Raw genomic sequence first — 22978 nt, forward strand, 5'->3', positions numbered from 1 at the left:
ACACAGAAAGCACCGGCAGATAGGAAGGCTTGAACCACATCAACCTACAGTTAGAGATTATTGCCATGCAGGCACAAAAAAAATCCATTGTCAAGTCCCTCTGATTTATCATTAGCAGTAATGGAGAATCAATATCTCTTCATTTCTCTCTATATATATATATATACATACATTTTCAAATACACATCTTGTATTTTGTGTCAATTGTGAATGTGCAGATGAAAACAAAATGTGTAATTACCATTCGTTCAAATGGGTCATCTGTCTGAGATGCCTTATCCAGTAGCTCACTGTATTCCAGTTCTTCACAGAGGCGCTGCAATGTGTTCACTGGTTCATTTAACTGAACCGGCATGGAAACCTTGGAAAGATCTTTCCCTATGTTATTCCTTAGAATATTCCACAAGCTTATATTACTATTATTTGGTCCTGGAGCTGGCAGGCAGGATCTTCTTCTAGCATGGTGACTTGTACCATTTTGGGCATTGCCTGTGTTTTAAGAAAATGAAATATTGCTTAGGCTTGTGAAGATCTGGTACTAAAGCAAATAGTGGTTGTTTCAGTTCATCTGTACAAATAATTCAAAATAATACTTACTTTACCCCAGTAGTATTCTTCAAAAAAGTGCAGCAGTGAAACAGTGCCTCAGTTTCGACATACTAATCTTAGGGTCATATTTTGTATAAAGATATGGGGTAATTTAAATCCAATTCACTGGGCAGGAGGCCAATGGGGTTAGGTAGAATGCTGGTTTTATATTCTGGTCACTAGTCCTCTCAATTAACATCAGTTTACCTCAGTTGATAAGTTTCTCATCTCTGACTCAGCAGCCTATGGTTTTAAGCCCCATTTCCAGGAATTAAGCACCTAATTCAGGCAAATGTTCCAGTTTAGGGAGGAAACTTGCCAGGGATGCAATTTTTCAGATAGAATGTTAAAATAGGTTCCATCTATACTAAACTAAGAATACTGTACCATGGTCAACATTCCTTAATCAATGCTTGAAAAAAAAAACGGAGTTATTCGTTACATTGCTGGTTGTGGGATCTTGTAACTTCATGTTTGACTACCCACACTCACTGCACTAAAGAGTCAGTGTACGTTTCAGCTGATGAACAATTTTTAATCTAAGGTTAGCAAACAAATTGAATTGACCTGTATGAAAGAGAATAAATTCAGTGATTAGATCTCAGTCATTGAACTGCACTTGAAGGGATCTTTAGATGGAGAATACAGATTATAGCACTGTAGGCTTATCACAAGTGTACTCCCTACAAGGCTGGCTCACTGTTGGGAGTGAGATCTCACTGAATTCACACAGCTGTCTCAGCCACAGATGCTACCCTATTGGTGCCTAAGGAGATTAGTACCGGATCTATATGTTTTCCTCATGAAAGAATATTAAATAAACATAACTGTCATTAAAAAAAAATTTCTCAAACTTTTTTTCAGAATTGCAAAGACAATACAATCATTTTGAATTGCATCATTACATCATTGAACTACTTGATGAAAACAAACACTTGTCTTCCCAGTAGACAGTACACTAGTTCTTATTATAAGTACAAATGCTTTGATGGCTCAAACTGTGTTCACACTAAATAATGTCACACGGAACCATATAGGCTCAGCAAGATTCCAGGTATGGTCTTTGCTCTGTGTAGATTCAGATGATTTTAGCCAAGCTGGCTCTCAAGGTACTACAACAAGCTTTAGTATGCCCTCTCTGGAAGTGAAGAGGAGGAGGAAAATTTATCAAGGTTCCTATTTCTAATTGTCAACTTGCCCGAAATGTGCTCGTGAAAGCACTGTCTAGGTTGACATGTGCAGTACTGAGCTTTTAGCCACTTGAAGGCTGCCAGTGTTCAGAGTCATGCCCCAGTGTGATTCATGGTCTTCAGGAGAAAAGCAATCAAAACTGGTATAAAAATTGAAAGGAAAAAGTACAAAAATTCTAAGGAAAAAGTAGAATTCACAAATTGCACAGTGTCACCTCATTTCATCAATAAGGGCAAATTACATTCCAAACATGAGTGTTACATTTTGTGAAGAAAGGAATTGTTTGCACCTTATATGATGGAAGTATGATTGAAAAAGCTCCCTCCTCAATTGTATATTTTGACTAAATTAAAATGCCTTAGGTTAATCCCTATCTTCAGTGGGAATTCACCTACCAGCACCCCCTATACTTGTCTGAGTACACCAACTGTCTGCTGGAAAAGAAGCCAAAGAGCTGAAAAAAAGTACGGAATGATCTTACATATATTCTGAGCATTAGGCTCTGCATCGGTGCTCAAGTTATCCTCTGAAATATTGTCACTTATGTCACTGACATATGAATCATCATCCGAGGCCTACAACAGAAAAAATAGATTATTCACTCTTCTCAAAGCACCCAAAATAATATACACCAAAATAGCAAGCACCAGTATCGATACAGAACAAGAGTAATATTGTCAGAATGCATACACTTTAGAATAATACTTGAAACAAAAGCCCTGTGCTGACATATTCATTACTATGAAAGGTCATTGTGATGGACAAAATATCTCATTCATATGCTAAAAAGGAGGCACCAAGTGAAGACAAGGAAGTTTCTCTACAGAGAAGGTGAAACTGTCTAAAAGGATATCTACTATGCAGAGTTCCTATGCACCTATAAGCAGCTACTAAAGGGAAGGAAGTAAAGATAAGACCCCCTACCCATCTTCCCAAGATACAAGGATTGAAATTCAACTTTGTCAGTCACGTAAGATGGGTGGTAGCGAATAGGACATCCATTTGCCTTTCTACTGAAGTCAATAGAAAGAGAACATGAGTATAATGGGTGGTCAATTCGCTACCACTTGTTTTGCACTCCATACTGAAGTTGAATTTCACATTCACAATTTATAGAGATGACTAAAGTAAGGAGAAAATACAAAACCAAAATACCTCTCCAATTATATGCAAAAACCATAGTCATAACTCATCACAAATTTATACAGATCAATATAGGACTTAAAATTTGATGTTCATTCCAAACCTGCTGCAAAGGAAATGTAAAGTCGGACCAAGAGTAAGCATTATAACAAGCCATGTCTCAATAGACTGCAATGGTGGAATGGTTAGTTTAGACCATGCTGAAAGACCTTAACACTTGTTTAAGGATACTGACTGCAGATGTTCCATCCTGATAGCACTGGGTGCTTGCTACAGTTTGGGTACATGGGAATTTAATGAGAATAGTTGAAACTGATAGATTTTCATTCAGTCCAACATCAGCAGCTGCACATATTACTGACTGAGGCATCAAATTCCATCAATCCTATTCTCACTAAACTGTTGACCACTCAATTTACTTTTCTGGTTCTCATATTAGCTGATGTGTTAATGGTACCCTCTCCCTCTTTGCCATCTGCCATCCTCACCCCTCCTCAAAAAAATCTCTTGATCACTACTGTGCTTGTAAACTACCACTTCATCAACTTTCTTTTCCACTCCAAAGGCCTGGAACGTGATGTTGCCTCCCAAACCTGTGTCCATCTTTCCCAGAGATCCCTGTTTGAATCACTCCAATCAGGTTTCTGTCCTTTCCACAGTACCAAAACTGCTCTTGTCCAGCTATAAACTCCATTCCCTATCCATCGATCCCATCCCTCCTCCAGCAACTGAGGGTCAATCAGACTGGTTGTAAGCTCGTGTCATATGAAACCCTGAAATGAGCTTAAGACCAAAGCAAGCTTTACAGGTTTGTTTAAACTTGGAACTACACTGAATGTGGTTACTGAAATAAAAAAGGCCATTTTACCCTCTCCTCAAATTCATATATCCTCAACAAGAAAGCAGAAAACCCCAGATGCATCTATCAAAATACTAGCATCACACCCTGGTTGACTTGCCACAAGTTCCATGGCAAAAGCGGAAACATTTCAGAGTTTTCTTCTTCCCCCATTAGGTCCAGTCAAAATGTGAAAAACTTACCTTTTGCTGCAGAAATATGAATGGAATTCATGCTCAGGTCAGCTCACACTCCAATAGCTGCTTCTTACTGATAACCCACAATGCATCATTAACCAGTGCATAGGCTATAAGTGAATAATTTCTTCAGCATGCACACTTACCTCATTCTCTGATGAGCTTGCAGACAACAAGACTTCCTGAGCATCGAAGAATTCGGAGAGAGAGTCTGCTCGAGAAACTCTGCTTTCATTTGAGAGTTGATGGACCAAAGGGTTAGTTACTTGAACGAGGTCTTGCTGCTGCAGGACAAGGAAAAAAACAATTGAAATAATTAGATTTGCATTCCCAAGTGCCAGAAATTGGTTAAAAAAAACATTTAAAACCATTCCTGTTTATGTCAAAAGCCTAAATATTAAAAAAAACCTTCATAAATATATTTGTACAGTAATCTTTTAAAAAAATACTAGATCAAGCATGATTTCTCTGTTTCCATTACTGGTGATAGGCTGTCTACCAATATTTGTTACAAGCCTACCAACTCCCACAGCTACCACAACTACAACTCTTCAGGCTGGAGGGAAAGCACCTCATCTTCCAGTACTTTACAACCTTCTGGACTTAATATCAACAACTTCAGACCTCTGTTCTCCATTTTTATCTTTTCATTTTTTCCCAACCCCCTTCCCCCACAAGGCCATCTGTAACTTGTTCTTACGCTTTGCTTTCACAGAGTAGTGACCCTTGTTCTCCTATCTGACCTTTATGTCATTATCAATAACAGCTCTGAACATGAATCATTTGGAGTCGAAACGTTAACTCTGTTCTCTCAGGTACTGCCAGACCTGAATATTTCCAGCATTTTCTGTTTTTATAGCACCTTTAATCTTTAACACTATCATTAACACTCCCTTTGTTGAGTCCATGACATCGTTGTCAAATCTCTCCTGACCTCCCACTGTTCAACCTATTTTCTCCACGACACCACCCCCACCCCTGCTGTTCTTCCACGGTATAAAATCCATCACATTTCTACCTCTCTTCAGCTCTGAAGAGTCATATGGACTCAAAGCAATAGCTCTGTTTCTGTCTCCACAGATGCTGAGTTTTTCCAGAATTTTTCTCTTTTTATTTCAGATTTCCAGTAACCACATTATTTTGCTCTTATTCAAGCAATTAGATTTAGTACATCAAAAATGACACATAACATATTGCTAGCAACTGCAGCACCTGTTGCTATTGACAATGCAAGTATGGTAATGCTATATTCAATTCCAGCTCTAAATGACTGACAGCAAGGACGCCCATGCAAGCTTGAAAATCCTCTTTGGGTTCAATTCTGCTATTTTAACCTGAACCCCACACCAAGCAATTTTGTCAGGAACAACAGTCAGGGCCAGAAGAGGCGAGGTAAGGTAAGTTTTAACTGAACCAAAACTGGTTTCCTTGCAGGGCAGGAGGGGCAGAGGAACAAGAGTCCTCCTCCAGACCCAATAGGAAACCTTAGGTCTTCCCTGCAACGGGCACTCTCCATGTCCCACCTTCACAATGGGGATTCTTCCCTCCCGACTGCTTTCCTTGTGCTTGGAACAGTGCCCACAGGCCTCTGACAACAACTGCCAATCTACATTATTTTAATGGCCAGGAAGCCAATTCCAGTGACTTTGCAGTTATTTTGCTCAGAAAATGACAACTAATGAAGCTCAGACAGCCTGAAGTTTCATTCAGTTTGTGGAAAGGCAGCTGATCTCACTGAGACAGTGGTCAGGATTTCACAACTGGCCTGGGATGGATAGATAGTAGAAAGCTAACCAAGGTTAGTATGATTGATAGCTATACAGAAGCCCTTTCTGTAAGGGGGAAGAGTGAAAATGGGAAGGAAAATTAATTAAGCACAGGATAGGGCTTGGCTGCAATGGGCCATTGCAGTCAAACAGTCTGCAGACACAGAACATCTAGGCTCACATAAGATGAATGGTTATTTGCGCAAGGAGCGCTTGAAGGTGACCAGAAGTGAAGCTTAACAGTAAAGTCAATGCATCTAAGAAAAGAGGGGAGTGGAAAAGCTTGCAAGAAAAAAAAGTGTATAACTTTGTATACTCAATGATTAAATAATTAACTAATTTTTAACCTTTCCCAAGCAATTTGAATTATTTTTGGATCGACCACACAACTAATTAATACAAAATATACTTTATTGATAAATAATCAAATAGAAATGCAATTATTACTCCAGTAAATGTTATGCTTGCACTACTAAGGGGAGCTACCTTTCCCTTTTGCTTTTTACAACTTAAATTTTATTAACATGATTGCACTATAATTTCAAAAACACAATGGAATTCAAAACTAAAGCACCAATAGACAACGAATGCTGAATTTTCAAAACAAATCACTATCTTTAGATAAGATTAGTGAAAAAAATTGAATGCCTTGAGAGCACAATTTACGGTTTATGAGTGTGTAAAGATACGTTCACTTTGAATTAGTTTGTAAAACAAACACATGCTGCGAAAATCCACCCAAGTCCAAAAAATAGCCTTACTGAGGGGACATAGAACACATACAAAATTTAAAATGATAAATACAGGCAGAATGCCCTATTTTGCACATAAAGGAATGTCACTGAAAAGAGGGACATGTTGCCAAAGCATTTCATTTTGCACTCATCAGGACGAACACCAGAATGTAAAATTTGCCTTGCACCTTTTTTGAATTACCTGGCAGCATGGTACATAGTTCCCTGTTGCTTTCTCCACAGCAACATCTAAGCCAAAGCCAACTTGCCAACCAATCAGAACTCAGTTTTCCAGTGGTATAATTTGCAGTGATTGTTTGAAATTTAACATTCTTGCGTTTGTCCTGATGACTGCAAGATGAAAAACTTCAGCAACATGTCCCTCTTTTCAGCAATAAAAGAACATTATTATTGAAAATTAGTTGTTTCTGTAGCCAATTTAAAAATCTGTTAAAGCGTTTGGTTACTGAGATGTGAAGTTAGTGTTTTACAGATGGCTGGGCTTCGCCATTTTGAGTCTTTCCATTTCTGTCAATGCACAGTCAGTCATTAAATATATTTTCTGTAATCAAATCTCCTTTAATTTAGACATTCTAAAAAACACATTGTAGATTGTTGTAAATACCCGTCTGGTTTACTAATATCCTTTAGGGCCATCCTTACCTGGTCTGGCCTACATGTGACTCCAGGCCCACAGCAACGCGGTTGACTCTTAAATGCCCTCTGAACAAGGGTAATGAGGGATGGGTAATAAATGCTGGCCTAGCAGTGACACCTGCACCCCAGGAGTGAATTAAAACCCTTCAAAAACATTATGAATGATTTCTCAGTTAATGGAATTTCTGCCAATCGGTAACAAATTATATGCCACATCGTTCATCACTCAGCTACAACATGCTTGTCAACATTAGTCCACGTATCCATAAATGATTAACATAGGCTTCTGAAGCAACATTTTACAAAACAAATGCTCTGGCCCATATTTTTGCTACCAAGGTGGGTAGTTCAAGTCAGAAATTCTCCCAGCTCACCACACCTGTCTCGGTAGATAATGTCCCAAACGGCTCAGTCATCGCATTGTTGGGCAGGGGTGGTGGGGGTTGGTGGTAGGGTGGAGTCGAGCCTTCAAGGCAGCAGGTTAAAAGGCCTGTCTCAGTTCTCTGGCAATTTGTCCCAGCTGTATGCTGACATTTCATGCCCTCTAGCTTTTACCCATCACACCTACTCACCCCCATGCCACTTCCATGCCCCAATGCCAACTCATGCCCCCCCCTATCCACTCCCATGGCCACTTATAGCCCCTAAGCCAACTCAGTGCCAAATGCCCCCACCCATACCCTCCATGCCAACTTGTGTCACTTTCAAGCCCTTCACCCAGCATTCATTATGTGCAGAACCAATGAATCTATAGTAACAATGGCATGTGTGGAACTGCTTATAAAAATACCCATTCACACTTTTATTTAAAAAGCTGCCATTCTTACAACCCTACACATGTATCAACCAGATGTTTAAAGAATTAATAATAGAAGCTGTAAGCACTTGACACCCGTCTTGTGCAAATAAACATTGAGCCATTGACAAAAGAGATCACAGAAATAACAGCTTATCATAACTTTATATAGCTACCAGTACATTGTTCTGCCTCTAACAAACACAAAAATCTTCCTTTGTGCTAGGTATGACTCCAAAAATGGAGAGCCCCGACACCCCATCCCACCCCTCCTAACCCAACCTCCTCAGTCCCATAACTTCAATTTTAATGCAGCTCATTGCTACTCTGTCAAATGCTGCCTTCATGTCAAAGGCAGGCACTCTGACGTCATCTCTGGAATTAAGTTGTTTTGTCCATGTTTGGACTAAGACTGTAGTGAGGTCAAGAGCCAATTGATCCTTGCAGGACTCAGCATTTACTGGCAAGCTCATGCTGCTCGACAGCTCCATCAGAACACCTCAGAAGGGCAGTAATTGCCTGAACTGGATTTGTCCTGTTTTTCTTATGGCTAGGATATGCCTGAGTAATTTTCCATAAGACTGCCAGCTGTGATAGTGGCAGGTCTGCAGACTTTTGATCTGATCTGTTGGTGGTGGGGTCATTATATTATGCTGCTTTTGTGCAGCATGCTGGTAGTCCAGTGCTGCAGCTTCACCAGGTTGACATCTCATCTTCAGGTATGCCTGGTGCTGCTCCTGACCCGGTGCTCTGCATTACTCGGCTACTGATGGCCCACAGTGTTTCATGGAAGCCTAGATTTACTAAATTCTGAATGTATCCCATTTATGTTCTTAACAATATGGGGGACACAGCATAATAGAGGGCATCCTCAGTATAAATTCAGGACTTTGGGTAAGAAGACATATGACCTGCTTTCCAGGTAAAAGGGTCATTATTTGCAAATTGCCATGACTATTAAAATTGTGGCAGCTGAATGACCGCTATGCTGCTCCCATACTATTCTAACTTCCGTGCTCCCTGCAGCCTCTTCATGCGTGAAGCTGATTGTTCCTCACATGATCCAGACAGCCTGCTTCCCTTAAAGGCTCAATGTCTATTAAGAGGAGGCTGTATACCTACAATGATGTCTGACAGAAAATCATTTGTCACTATTTCAAGGATGGCTCAGCAGGCACAAGAGAGGACTTCCTGGTTTAGTGACACCACACTAGAGGCTCGAATGCCCAAGATGGGAGATGAGAAGGTAGCATTGTTTCTCTGAGTCAGAAGGAAGCCCTCAAGGTCCAACCAGAGGAGGTTAATGGATGGAATGTGGCCCTATGGACATGGCAACACTGCCACAAGAAATGCAATGATCTCACATGGATGAAGATCAGTGCATGTATTCTCACATTGCAACACATGCCCAACATACCAACAACCTCTCACTCAAAGCACCACACCTCCCAGTAGCACTCAGAACTCATCCTAACATTCACATACAGCATCATATTGACACACATCCACCAATACTCCCAGCATCACAGCCACATCCCCCTCCTCTCCATACCCTAGCCATATCACCCAAGCACAGTGTCACTTGATCACTAACACAAAGCCCTCTCTCCTGGAGAAGGTTGCCCATAGAAGACAGAGGCAGCAGATAAAGGGAGGGAGATCTTCACCTCCATCCCATGAACCCTCTACAGAGATGTTGCTCCACATCATGGGCCCAGAGAAATACAGTCTATGACATCTGGCACAGCAAAGGCTGTCCAGATGCCAAGTCACAAGCTTATGCCCCTTTTCAACTCCATCCTCACCCTCATCCTGGACATGGCATCAAGTGGAAGTGAAAGATATTATGACCATGGACCTCCTGCTTTCCTTCCCACTCCAATATGCTCCTTCTGCTTGTACGCTTTCTAATGTAGAAGACCTGCCACCTGAGCCAGCCTCAGCAGAGGCAGGAGGAAGAGGAGGGTCTACCTCTTGAAAGAGATGAGGAGGCATCATCACTTGTTCTTACAATCCTAGCCACCAGCTCAGATACTAACATTCCATGAATTATAGAAGCTAGTTTAGAATCAGGAGCATGGTGAGTCAGGAGGCACAACTGGGCTGCAGCAAAGCCAGAGGGAAAGGATAACCCGTGTGCCAGCACCCAGAGGGCAAGGCAGCAGGCGAGTTCTGCTGCATGTGATGTAGATGAGGAATTCAATGGGATGGCATAACAGGAGAAGAGAATGCAGATGGTGATGCACAGAGTGATACTTAGTGCATTGGCAGACATGTCAGGCAGTCTTCTGTCTATGTCTAGAAGCATGGAGGAGTCAGGCTCCAACATGGTGGAGGACATCCCACAGAGCTTGAAACCCATCCTTTCCACCATGGAAGTGGTGGTTAACTCGATGGGGCACTGCTGCACCAAGCTACAATTAGTGGCCAATATCTCAGCTTCCAGTACAGCCCAGGTTGCATCTCCCAATATCTCACTGCTGCAGTGGGAGTTCAAACAGAAGTCATGCCATCTATGGTTGCTGCCATGCAGGTTCAGATTTCTGTCATTGAGGGTGCATATCTATGTGCTGACAGGGCTGTACATGTTCTCACAGCAGTCCAACAATCTGTGTTCCAGCAGATTAGTGTGGTCTTGTGGTGCCACCCCATGGGAGTGGCAGTGGCTCTCTGGAGCATATACCTACTGCCCTTGCTCAAGATGACAGTATTCATGCTTCCACCACTGTCACTCTGCCAGGGCCCTTGCTATTGCCTGTTAGCCAGCCAGTCTGGACTGCTGCCACCCATGGCGAGGTGATACAAACTGAAACTGGACATTCTAGGGAAAGATCTGCTTGAGGGCATCCTGCATGACCACCTACAGTTACACACAGTATAAATCAACAGCCTTTCACCTGCCATGCTGCAGCCATGGGGATAGCACTGTGTAGGAGCACAAGAACAGGCAAAAGCATCTGCAAGATCAGCATAGATCAAATGCACAAGGAGGGTTGGTTCATTGTGGTTTATATAATTAGATGTGTTGCTCAATACAGGTATTATGTGAAGGTTTTTGTTGGTGGCTTTTATTGTTGGATGTTTGGTCATGGAGGCATTGTGAGGTGGAGTGTGAAATAGAGGTGAGACTGGTGATTGGTGGGTACAGGTTGGGTTGGGGAGTTTGTTTCAGGTGGAAAAGGAGGTCCATAGTGCACTGTCTGACAACTGCTCCAGTTACACGAGGTCCAGGATGCCTCCTTCTTGTCTTCCTTTGTTGCCCCTCCTCTTCCCTCTCTCCTTGTAGAACTTGGCCTATCTGCCTTCTCTGTCCTATTCCATAGCGCTGTTGCAAACAAGGAGGTAATGAAAGAACTGCCCCATAACTGGATCATAACTTTGTCATGGTGGCATGAAGGACTTCCAAGTCCATGTAAGGAAAAGTTGCCAAAAACCACCTCAGCTGCAACTTGTGCAGCGGCCCTTAATTTTCACAGCTTCAGCTCCCGCCTTGCACCTGCACTCCACACTTTTGGGTGGTGATGTATAAAATCGTGGGCTGAAATTTTGTGAACAAAGTTTCCAGTCCTGACTTGTGCATCAGCCAATTTGGGAGGTTAGCGCGGATCAAACACAGAGGGAGTGCACTGCACATGCCATTCTACTGCCCTCATAATAGGTGGGTGGCACATGCCAGACCCAGTAATTGACACAATGTCTTTGAAGCACCACTACATCCAATTTCTAGCCCTTTGTTTTCACAAGCACTGTGCATGGTCACTCCAATCAATCCTGTCATGACAGATGCATCCGTGACAGACTGGCTGGACAAGGCCTTGGTACAGACGTAGTTAAAATATTATATTCATTTTTGGTCCTGTTGCATGAGGTGTGATCAAGGCCTTGGACAAGTCCAGAGGAGGATCACTAGAACACCACCAAGCCTCAGGGCTCTTAGTTATCATGACTGGCTGACAATGAACCAACACCTTTTTCTCCTTCAGTATAAATTATTGTAATGGTTTGAAATTTGGCATTCTTGTATTTGGTGTGATATGCAAGGCAAAAAGATTCAACATGTCTCTCTTTTCAGCAGTATTCAAATTCTGTACTACCAAGCAACTTTGGTCATAAAAATAGAAAAGCAAAATCATTTTAAAAGGTGTGAAACTTGTAATTGATGTTGATGTTGAGAGAGATTTGGGTATGCTCTTACAAGAAATACAAACTGCTAAGTTATTGCTGTAATAAATTATGGTGATTTTTCATAAATGCTTTAACAGGAGAAAAATTGTTAGTGTGCAGCACACTCACCTCAGAGTCAGAATATCACGAGTTCAAGACCCACTCTAGGGACTTGAGGGTGTGCTACATTGTCAAAGGTATTGCGCCTTTCAGTAAACTGTTAAACCAGGTCCTTATCTGCCCTCTCAGCTTGGTTCAAAATTTCTCATGACACTGTTTTGAAGAACAGCAGGGGAGTTATTCCCAGTGTCCTGGCCAATATTTATCCCTCAGCCAACATTACTGAAACAGATTATTTGCTCATTACCACGTTGCTGTTTATGGAAACTTGCATTATAACAGTGACTACACTTCAACTTCAATGTAGGATGTAAAGCACTCTAAGACATCCTAACTTTTAAAAAGGTATTATGTAAATACAAGTTTCTTCTTCCCAAATGTTATGACTGGGGTGACAAACGGGAATCATCACTTCCTTTGATATAACAAAAGAAAACGTTGGAAACAAATAACAGGTCTAGCAGCAACTGTGGAGAGCAACATAGAATTAACATTTCATGTCTGTGACCTCTCATCAGAACTGAAACATTAGCTTTGTTTCTCTTTCCACAGTTGCTTCCGGACCTGAGTGTTTCCAGCATTTTTGTTTTTCTTCCACATTTCCAGCAACTGCAATATTTTGCTTTTGAATTACTTTGCCTTGCTTAGCTGTGCTGGCTGACTACTTGCCTCAGGCACACATCTAGCAGCACCTACAGCTTACGAGTCTACACCAAATTTCTTCTGTTAAGTTTTTCTGATTAAAAAAGGATAAAACATTTAGCAAAAGTGCATTATGGAAGATACCTGTGCAGTTTCATTGCAAGTCTTCTAAAACATAGTAAACGAAGCAAAATCAATACCTAACCATTACCATGATCTAGAACATGCACACAAATACACAACAATCAAAAACATAGTTTGACCTCTTCCTTTCGAACGATTTGGAATGGTACTGTTTTGTGTGGTCTGTGGGCTATGATTTAAAAGGTGGGAGAGGGCTAATGTGATTTTGCATTACATGGAAATCTATCTCGTATTACACTACTTTCATAGAATTCTGTTAGTTTCCAGTTTATCCTTATTCAAAGGTGTGCCACTTAAGTCTGAATCATGTGGTGAATTATTAAGCTGCTTAATGATTACATTTTTCTTTAAACCAAAGAACTACCTGGCACAAAAAATAACCACAATGACCCGAATTCCGCAATTTACAGCCATTTACTTGTCAACTTTGCTAACTATTTCATCCTTTTCAAAAGGTCAAATGAAATCAATAATTGTACAGAGATAAAAACAAAAAAACTGCGGATGCTGGAAATCCAAAACAAAAACAGAATTACCTGGAAAATCTCAGCAGGTCTGGCAGCATCGGCGGAGAAGAAAAGAGTTGACGTTTCGAGTCCGCATGACCCTTCAACAGAACTAGGTGAATCCAATGGGGTGAAATATAAGCCGGTTTAAGTTGTGCGGGTGGCGGGGGGGGGGGGGGTGGGGGGTTGGTTTGGGTGGTGGGAGAGAAGTGGAGAGGGGTGGTGTGGTTGGAGGGACAAACAAGCAGTGATAGAAGCAGATCATCAAAAGATGTCACAGACAACAGAACAAAAGAACACATAGGTGTTAAAAGTTGGTGATATTATCTAAACGAATGTGCTGATTAAGAATGGATGGTAGGGCACTCAAGGTATAGCTCTAGTGGGGGTGGGGGGAGCATAAAAAATTTTAAAATATTTAAAAATAATTTAAATAGGTGGGAAAAGAAAAATCTATATAATTTATTGGAAAAAACAAATGGAAGGGGGAAGAAACAGAAAGGGGGTGGGGATGGAGGAGGGAGCTCAAGACCTAAAGTTGTTGAATTCAATATTCAGTCCGGAAGGCTGTAAAGTGCCTAGTCGGAAGATGAGGTGTTGTTCCTCCAGTTTGCGTTGGGCTTCACTGGAACAATGCAGCAAGCCAAGGACAGACATGTGGGCAAGAGAGCAGGGTGGAGTGTTAAAATGGCAAGCGACAGTGAGGTTTGGGTCATTCTTGCGGACAGACCGCAGGTGTTCTGCAAAGCGGTTGCCCAGTTTACGTTTGGTCTCTCCAATGTAGAGAGACCACATTGGGAGCAATGAATGCAGTAGACTAAGTTGGGAGAAATGCAAGTGAAATGCTGCTTCACTTGAAAGGAGTGTTTGGGCCCTTGGACAGAGAGGAGAGAGGAAGTGAAGGGGCAGGTGTTACATCTTTTGCGTGGGCATGGGGTGGTGCCATAGGAGGGGGTTGAGGAATAGGGGGTGATGGAGGAGTGGACCAGGGTGTCCCGGAGGGAACGATCCCTACGGAATGCCGACGGGGGGGGTGAAGGGAAGATGTGTTTGGTGGTGGCATCATGCTGGAGTTGGCGGAAATGGCGGACGATGATCCTTTGAATGCGGAGGCTGGTGGGGTGATAAGTGAGGACAAGGGGGACCCTATCATGTTTCTGGGAGGGAGGAGAAGACGTGAGGGCAGATGCGCGGGAGATGGGCCGGACACGGTTGAGGGCCCTGTCGACAACCGTGAGTGGAAAACCTCGGTTAAGGAAGAAGGAGGACATGTCAGAGGAACTGTTTTTGAAGGTAGCATCATCGGAACAGATGCGACAGAGGCGAAGGAACTGAGAGAATGGGATGGAGTCCTCACAGGAAGCGGGGTGTGAGGAGCTGTAGTCGAGGTAGCTGTGGGAGTCGGTGGGTTTGTAATGGATATTGGTGGACAGTCTATCACCAGAGATTGAGACAGAGAGGTCAAGGAAGGGAAGGGAAGTGTCAGAGATGGACCACGTGAAAATGATGGAGGGGTGGAGATTGGAAGCAAAGTTAATAAATTTTTCCAAGTCCCAATGAGAGCATGAAGCAGCACCGAAGTAATCATCGATGTACCGGAGAAAGAGTTGTGCAAGGGGGCTGGAGTAGGACTGGAACAAGGAATGTTCCACATATCCCATAAAGAGACATGATAGGGTGCCCCTTGTCCTCACTTATCACCCCACCAGCCTCCGCATTCAAAGGATCATCCTCTGCCATTTCCGCCAACTCCAGCATGATGCCACCACCAAACACATCTTCCCTTCACCCCCGCCCCTGGCGGCATTCCGTAGGGATCGTTCCTTCCGGGACACCCTGGTCCACTCCTCCATCACCCCCTACTCCTCAACCCCCTCCTATGGCACCACCCCATGCCCACGCAAAAGATGTAACACCTGCCCCTTCACTTCCTCTCTCGTCACCATCCAAGGGCCCAAACACTCCTTTCAAGTGAAGCAGCATTTCACTTGCATTTCCTCCAACTTAGTCTACTGCATTCGTTGTTCCCAATGTGGTCTCCTCGACATTGGAGAGACCAAACGTAAACTGGGCAACCGCTTTGCAGAACACCTGCGGTCTGTCTGCAAGAATGACCCAAACCTCACTGTCGCTTGCCATTTTAACACTCCACCCTGCTCTCTTGCCCACATGTCTGTCCTTGGCTTGCTGCATTGTTCCAGTGAAGACCAACGCAAACTGGAGGAACAATACCTCATCTTCCGACCAGGCACTTTACAGCTTCCGGACTGAATATTGAATTCAACAACTTTAGGTCTTGAGCTCCCTCCTCCATCCTCACTCCCTTTCTGTTTCTTCCCCCTTCCATTTGTTTTTTCCAATAAATTATATAGATTTTTCTTTTCCCACTTATTTCCATTATTTTTTTAATATTTTTAAATCTTTTATGCTCCCCTACCCCCACTAGAGCTATACCTTGAGTGCCCTACCATCCATTCTTAATTAGCACATTCGTTTAGATAATATCACCAACTTTAACACCTATGTGTTCTTTTGCTCTGTTGTTTGTGACATCTTTTGATGATCTGCTTCTATCACTGCTTGTTTGTCCCTCCAACCACACCCTCCACTTCTCTCCCACCACCCAAACCACCCCCCACCCCCCACACAACTTAAACCAGCTTATATTTCACCCCTTCCTTGGATTCACCTAGTTCTGTTGAAGGGTCATGAAGACTCGAAACGTCAACTCTTTTCTTCTCCGCCGATGCTGCCAGACCTGCTGAGTTTTTCCAGGGAATTCTGTTTTTGTTTTGTCAATAATTGTACATCCCACCATTTCAGACATGATATAACTTGCATTTATACAGCTAAACATCACAAGGTGCTTCACAGGAGTGTTAACAAAACATGAAACTGAGCCACATAAGGAGACCTTAGGACATGTGACTAAAGGCACGTTCAAAGAGGTAGATTTATTAGAAAGTGGCAGGCAGGTTGAGGGAGCGAATTTCAGAGATTAGGGTCGAGGTTGCTAACAGCACAGTTGCCAATGATGCAGTGATGAAAATCTGGGGTGTGCAAGATGTCAAAATTGGGAAAGCACACTGAGAATTGTAGAGCTGAAGAGGGCTACAGTGATATGATGGGCAGACGTAGGGAGCGGCATGGTTTATTATTGAATTTACAGCATTCCCAAAGTAAGGAAGTAAAAATTAATGTTAAAATACCCCCAGTCAACATTTCCTTTTATATGTTGGGATTCCAGTGCTTTAAGTGGATTCAGAATTCAAAATATTAGCATTATTGGCCTACTTAAAAGGGAAAAAGCAGGTGACAGATCACAATGCTACACCACAGAACAGCTGGCTGGTACAAATATTCATCATTGCAGAGCACAAATTTACCTCCATTGTTCAGGAAATGAAATGGAATCAAGAAAATGGCAGGGCTCCTTCAACAAAATCAGCACGGAAAGGACAAAGAATGATGGGCTTGGGGGTGGTGGTGATGAGGAGAAAGGACCTAATGACCCATATTTAACTGAATACATTACCAGCTATAGCAGAAAATAAGGAAACTAATATGTAGCAGTGAACAGAATTGTTGCATTTATTACCACTATCCATTATCACTTTACACTGAAAAAACCACAATTTTTGCAAATCCTAACATAAGGGCCAACTGCGGTACACAAACAGGCTGCTTTTACTGTGACCCGCTTTTAGTTCACTTTGGTTTTTCCTCACCTCAGAAAAAGTGGTGTAGCTAAATTTCTCAAGCGACATATTCTTTGAACTAAAAGCAGGCTTGCAATAATAGAATAAATACTATTCGTTAATCTACCTTTGCGTCTGATACTGTGCCACATCACCACAACATGCTTCTGGGAATGGAGCCAAATAAAATTGCAAGTTAGATTCCCAATTTGCTGCATTAAGCAATAATTAAAAATTAGGTCAGGAGCTTCAAAAAATAAATTCATGCTTGCAATCAGAGTATTTTAGTTGACAAAACTAAGCCATTAACATTTCAATGCCTATTATATGGATCATAAGCTAGACACTAAAAATCCACACTGCATCCTGCTTTTCACTGCAAGAGCAAGATCTTTGCAGGGCAATGACCTCAGTGGATTAATGTTGTCAGCAGCAGTCTGTCACAAAGGGCTGGTGCAATTCCCCAGGAGTCAACAACAACACATCATTTTGATTTTACTCCAGTTGGACTTAGTGGTGCTGACTTCAAAAGGAATTGAAGAGATGCCCACACTCTCCCACAAGTAGTTAATGTACACACTTGCAAACATCCAGGTATATTTCAGAAAGTGTCAATCTGAATGAGGATAGTGCAGATTTCAAATCTGTTGGCAAGAAAATCTGAATCTTTGGTCAGTAAAAATGCCTTTGATTATGTGGATGAAACTTGCAGGTGCCACACTTTGGAAACATACTGAAGCTTGAAGTCTAAAATATGGGGTTTCTAGAATACAAATAAAACTTGATTTTTTTTTTACAGAAAAACCTGGCTACATGACCTTAAAACAGAGAAACTCATTTCAAAACTGGGAATGGGTAAAGAAAGACTGAAAGAGAGAAAAAAAATGTTAGAGATTGATGAAATGGGGGTGGAGCATGATGAATGCTGATCTGAGTTCAGCATAGCTCTGTGTTGGGGTTCCTGCTGTTTCTAATTTACATTCACTTTGGATGCAGAGGCACAATGTAAATTAACCAAATTTGCAGATAATTGCAGAGCTGGTGAAATGAATCATATAAAATATGTATGCGAGTGGGCCGGTGCCAGATAAAACGTAAGGCAGCAAAATGTTTTCGTACACGGAGAAAAATGGACAACTTAAGTATGCTGATAAGGGTGTGAAAATCGCCAAGATGGCAATATATCTGGTAGCAGTACACAATGCTAAACATGTCCAGCAACATTCCCACTAAGCTACACAACAAATTGGAAGGTATTGCCCAGGCCTTGCTCCACTTAAATGTTGTGCTCGGGTGGCTTCACAAAAAAAAACACTCATTGACAAAATATTGGCCACAGCCAACCATGAAATTTAAAAAGGGAAAGTTGATGTCCAGTGAATGCGGAGCAGCAACAAAACAAAACAAATACAATTCTGTACCAAGTCAGTTGGGCACATGTGGAAATTGTTGAGGGGGAAAAATTTGTTCACATAGCGCAGCTTCTAGCTTTGTAAACAGTGCTGCATTTTTCAATGACAATTAATTAAGAGATCTTTGTGGCAAATAAAGATTTCTCGTAGTTTTTTTTAAAATTTCACACAGCATTTTAAAAGTAATTAGAGGTAAAACAAAACCCATCTTCCTTTAATCTAATTTAAAATTGCTGGTTAGGAGACAAAAGGCATGATTTGGCAATCCATCAAAGCAGGCTACACACTGCTGTACTCCCTGTGTCCTGACCACTATGCAGTTGATAGGCTCCTGGCAACTGGTTCACCTGCATCAAGTTTAGGAGAAAACAGAAACATGAAGTGCATGAAAAATACCTACTTAATTGCCTGGATGTACTTACTGAAGTGGAAAAAAAACCATAATTTATCTTGAAACCTTGGATTCTTGATCAATTTGATTAGGCAAAATGCAGCCCTTTAAGTTTTAGATTATTTGTCGTCTTTATGCAGGACTTCAGGAATGCAAGTATGTTCCTGCTCAGCAACATTACTAAGGTATTAATGAGATAACCTGTTTCTCATCGTTATCCTCTTAGCTGAACTTGCCCACAACATTGTAGTTCTGTTGAAGGGTCATGAGGACTCGAAATGTCAACTGTACTCTTGTTCGCCAATGCTGCCAGACCTGCTGAGTTTTTCCAGGTATTTCTATTTCTGTTTTTGTTTTGCCCACAACATTGTGGCTGTAAATCCCAAAAAAGCCACGTGAGTGATAGTGGGGCTGGGGTTTGGTAGGGAACACAGGGACAGCACAAGAATTCCATTTCACATTTCCATTCCTTGCCAAAACAGGCTGCAAAGATACATAAAATCAAGGCCTACATAGTTAAGGGGCAGCTGGGGAATTTATTCAGGATACAGAGAATTTATTTTGATGCAAACTGAATTATAGCCAATAAAAGCATTTACTTGGGAAACCTGGATAATGTGAGACCATCTGCTCATTGAAACAATAAAAAAATTGCATCTATACTCAAAGTTGAGGAAATAGCCCTGACTTCAGAAGTCATTGGACTTCGAGGACCAGGAAAATATTTTGTTCATTTTGTCTTGATTTCTGGCTGAAAATCCAAGCTGTGCACATTTACTGGAAATTCACACCACCCATTTACAGTAATGCATTATGAAGGACAATGAAAGACTTTTAGCCAAATGCTCGGTCATATAGCGTGCTGTGCAAGAAACTGGTTCTTTTATAAAAAGGACAATTAAATCCCTCCTAGGCTGATTCTATTTGTTCATATTTAGGCTCAGTATCTTTCTGCTTCTATTATTATTCAACACAAATAAATCTGTGTTAGTTTTCACCTGTACAGTGACTTTATGGCATGGTAATTTAAGCCTTTTGAAAGAGCCAGCACAAAATAGTAGGTATCTACAATAGTTAAAGAACAAATGAGGAGGAATTGTTAATCATGGGCGACACATACAGAGGCACACATTTTGGCTCATAAGAGACTTGTTTTGCTGAGCTAAATCACCATTTTAGTGTGAACAAAATTTCCTGTCAAGATAAAGCCCAAACTGAAAAAAGAATTCAATTGTAAGACTAAACAGTGCTCTGGTTAGACCAAACTCGGCATACTATGTCCAGTTTTAACGAAGATAAAGACAATGCAGAAAAGAGCCATGAAGTTAACACTAGTCCCAGAGGACTGTGGCCTTTGGGAAAAACTCTAGTGTTGGAAGGAAGCATCAGAGGAACTTTATTATAGAGGCATATGACGTCACATAACCACAGAACTGTTACAGCATGGGAGGAGGCCATTCAGCTCTCGTGTGCGCATCAGCTCCTCTGAATGAGCAATTCACCTAGCAGCATTCCCCCCACCTTCTCCCTGTAACCCTGCACATTCTTCCTTTTCAGGGGACAGTCCAATTCTTTTGAATGCTTCCATTGAACCTGCCTTCTCAATACTCTTAGGTAGTGTTTTCCAGATCTTAACTACTAGCTGAGAGAAGTTCTTTCTAATGTCACCTTTGCTTCTTTTGCCAATTACTTTAAAACTGTGCCTTCTCGTTCTTGATCTTTTCACAACTGGGAACAGTTTCCCCCTATCTACTCTGTCCAGACCCTTGTGATTTTGAATATCAAGTCTCTGTTCACCCTTCTCTTCCCTAAGGGAAACAGGACCAACTTCTCCAACCTATCTTCATAACTAAAGTTCCTCATCCCTGGAACCAGTCCCATGAGTCTTTTCTGCACTCTCAGTAATGGCCTTCACATCTTTCCTACAGTGAGGCACCTGGAGCTGGATGCAATACTCCAGCTGAAGCCAAAGCAGTATTTTAGACAAGTTCAACATAACCTCCTTGCTCTTGTACTCTATACCCCTATTGCTAAAGCCTAGGATACTATATATTTCATTAATCACTCTCTCAACCTGTCCTGCCACCTTCAATGACTTATGCACATATACACCCAAGTCCCTCTGCTCCTGAACCCCCTTTAGATTTGAACTCTTTATTTTCTATTAAGTCTCCATATTCTTCCTACCGAAACAAATAAATTCACATTTTCCTGCATTGAACTTCATTTGTCATTTGTCTGCCCATTCTATCAACTTGTCTATGTCCTTCTGAAGTTCTACATGATCCTTTTCACAGTTCACAATGCTTCCAAGGTTTGCATCATCCACAAACTTTGAAATTGTGCACTATACACTGGGGTCTAGGTCATTGGAAAAACAAGGGCCCCAACACCAACCCCTGGGGATCTCCACAACAAACCTTCTGCCAGTTTGAAAAACATTCATTAACCACAACTCTGTTACCTCTCACTCAGCCAATTTTGCATCCATATTGCTACTGCCCCTATTATTCCATGGGCAGAATTTTTCAGTCGGTGTGCGGGGGTGGGTCCGACACGCCAACATGTAAAATGACACACGATGGCCATGGGCATGCATCCCAACATCAACGCACTGAATAATGACATTTCATTCAGCGAGCGTGTGCCGGAGTCAGCTGTAAACGGCCCATTAAGGCCATTAAGGATCTAATTAAGGTATTGTAAATGCTGCCCATCAAACCTTAAGGTTGGCGGCAGACGAAAAGGTCCAGCGGCCTTCGCGTTTTTTAGGAATCCTCATCCACGAGCGGGATGAGGTTTCCTAAAGCTTTTATTAAATAAATTTAAAAATTTCATAAATATAAAAACATGTCCCATCTCATGTGTCACAGTCACATGAGGGTACATGTTTAAATAACTTTATAAACCTTTTATTTAATAATTTCAGAAGCCCTTCAATCTCCCTGAGGTAGCTCCATGCCTCAGGGAGATTGAAGCACACTTTCATGCACATGTGCGAAAGAGCACTGGCCGCAATTCTCCCTCCTTCCCCTGCCCGCACATGTAGTGTTGAGCGCTACCATTCGCATATTACGCTGGATGGACCTTAATTGGCCCGCCCACGTAAAATGGCAGAACGACCGCCCCCCCACCTGCTCCTGCTGAGCCCACCCACCAACCGAAAAATTCTGCCCCATGAGTTACAATTTTACTCAAGTCTGTTGTGCACAACTCTATCAAATGCCTTTTGGAAGTCCTTGTACACTGCATCAACAGTACTGTCCTCATCAAACCTCTCTGTTGCTTCTTCCAAAACCTCCAGCAAGTTAATTGAGCACAATTTTCCCTCAACAAATCCATGCTGGCTTTCCTTAATTAACCCACATTTGTCCATGTGACTACTTATTTTGTTCAGACTTACCGTTTCTAGAAATTTCCCCACCACCGAAGTTAAACTGACTGGCACCACCCCCGAGTCTAAGGAAGATTGGAAAATTATGGCTAGTGCCCCTGCAATTTCCACACTCACTTCCCTCAGTATCTTTGGATGCATCTTATCTGGCCCTGGTGCCTTCTCAACTCTTAAGTACTGGCAGCCTATCCCTCTTTTTCAATTTTAAATCCTTCTAGTGTATTAATTGCCTTCACTTTCACCATGGTCTGGGTAGCATCTTTCCCTTGGCATTTAATAGCTCAGCTATGCCCCTGGCTTTCTGCGTAAATCCGTTAATTGGCCCTACACCACCTTTTACCACTCTTTTACCATTTATATGCCTATAGAATACTTTGGATTTCCCTTTTATGTTCACTGCCAGTCTCTTTTCACACACTCTCTTTGCTTCTATTGGTTGCTTTTTCACTTTTCTTCTGAACCTTCCATTTTCAGCTTGGTTCTCCAGTGTATTATCCACCTAACATCTCTCATCCAGGGAGCTCTGGATTTGTTTGCTCTACCTTTCCCCTTCATGGAAATATACCTTAACTGTGCCCAAACCATCTCTTCTTTTAA

The 22978-nt window shown here is 41.9% G+C and overlaps 1 protein-coding gene across 13 annotated transcripts in view; it reads right to left on the reverse strand.

Moving 5' to 3' along the window:
• Window positions 1-22978, reverse strand: part of osbpl3b (oxysterol binding protein-like 3b) — a 237289-nt gene that overhangs the window by 68984 nt on the left and 145327 nt on the right. For all 13 annotated transcript variants that reach the window (XM_041183816.1, XM_041183809.1, XM_041183813.1 and 10 more), the window contains 3 exons: window positions 4104-4241; window positions 2261-2354; window positions 242-489 (listed from right to left, as the gene is read on the reverse strand). In XM_041183816.1, coding sequence (XP_041039750.1) covers window positions 242-489; window positions 2261-2354; window positions 4104-4241 — 480 coding nt within the window. The remainder of the gene's footprint in view (window positions 1-241; window positions 490-2260; window positions 2355-4103; window positions 4242-22978) is intronic.

Source organism: Carcharodon carcharias, chromosome 3 (assembly GCF_017639515.1).
Source record: "Carcharodon carcharias isolate sCarCar2 chromosome 3, sCarCar2.pri, whole genome shotgun sequence".
NCBI classification, from domain to species: Eukaryota; Metazoa; Chordata; class Chondrichthyes; order Lamniformes; family Lamnidae; genus Carcharodon; species Carcharodon carcharias.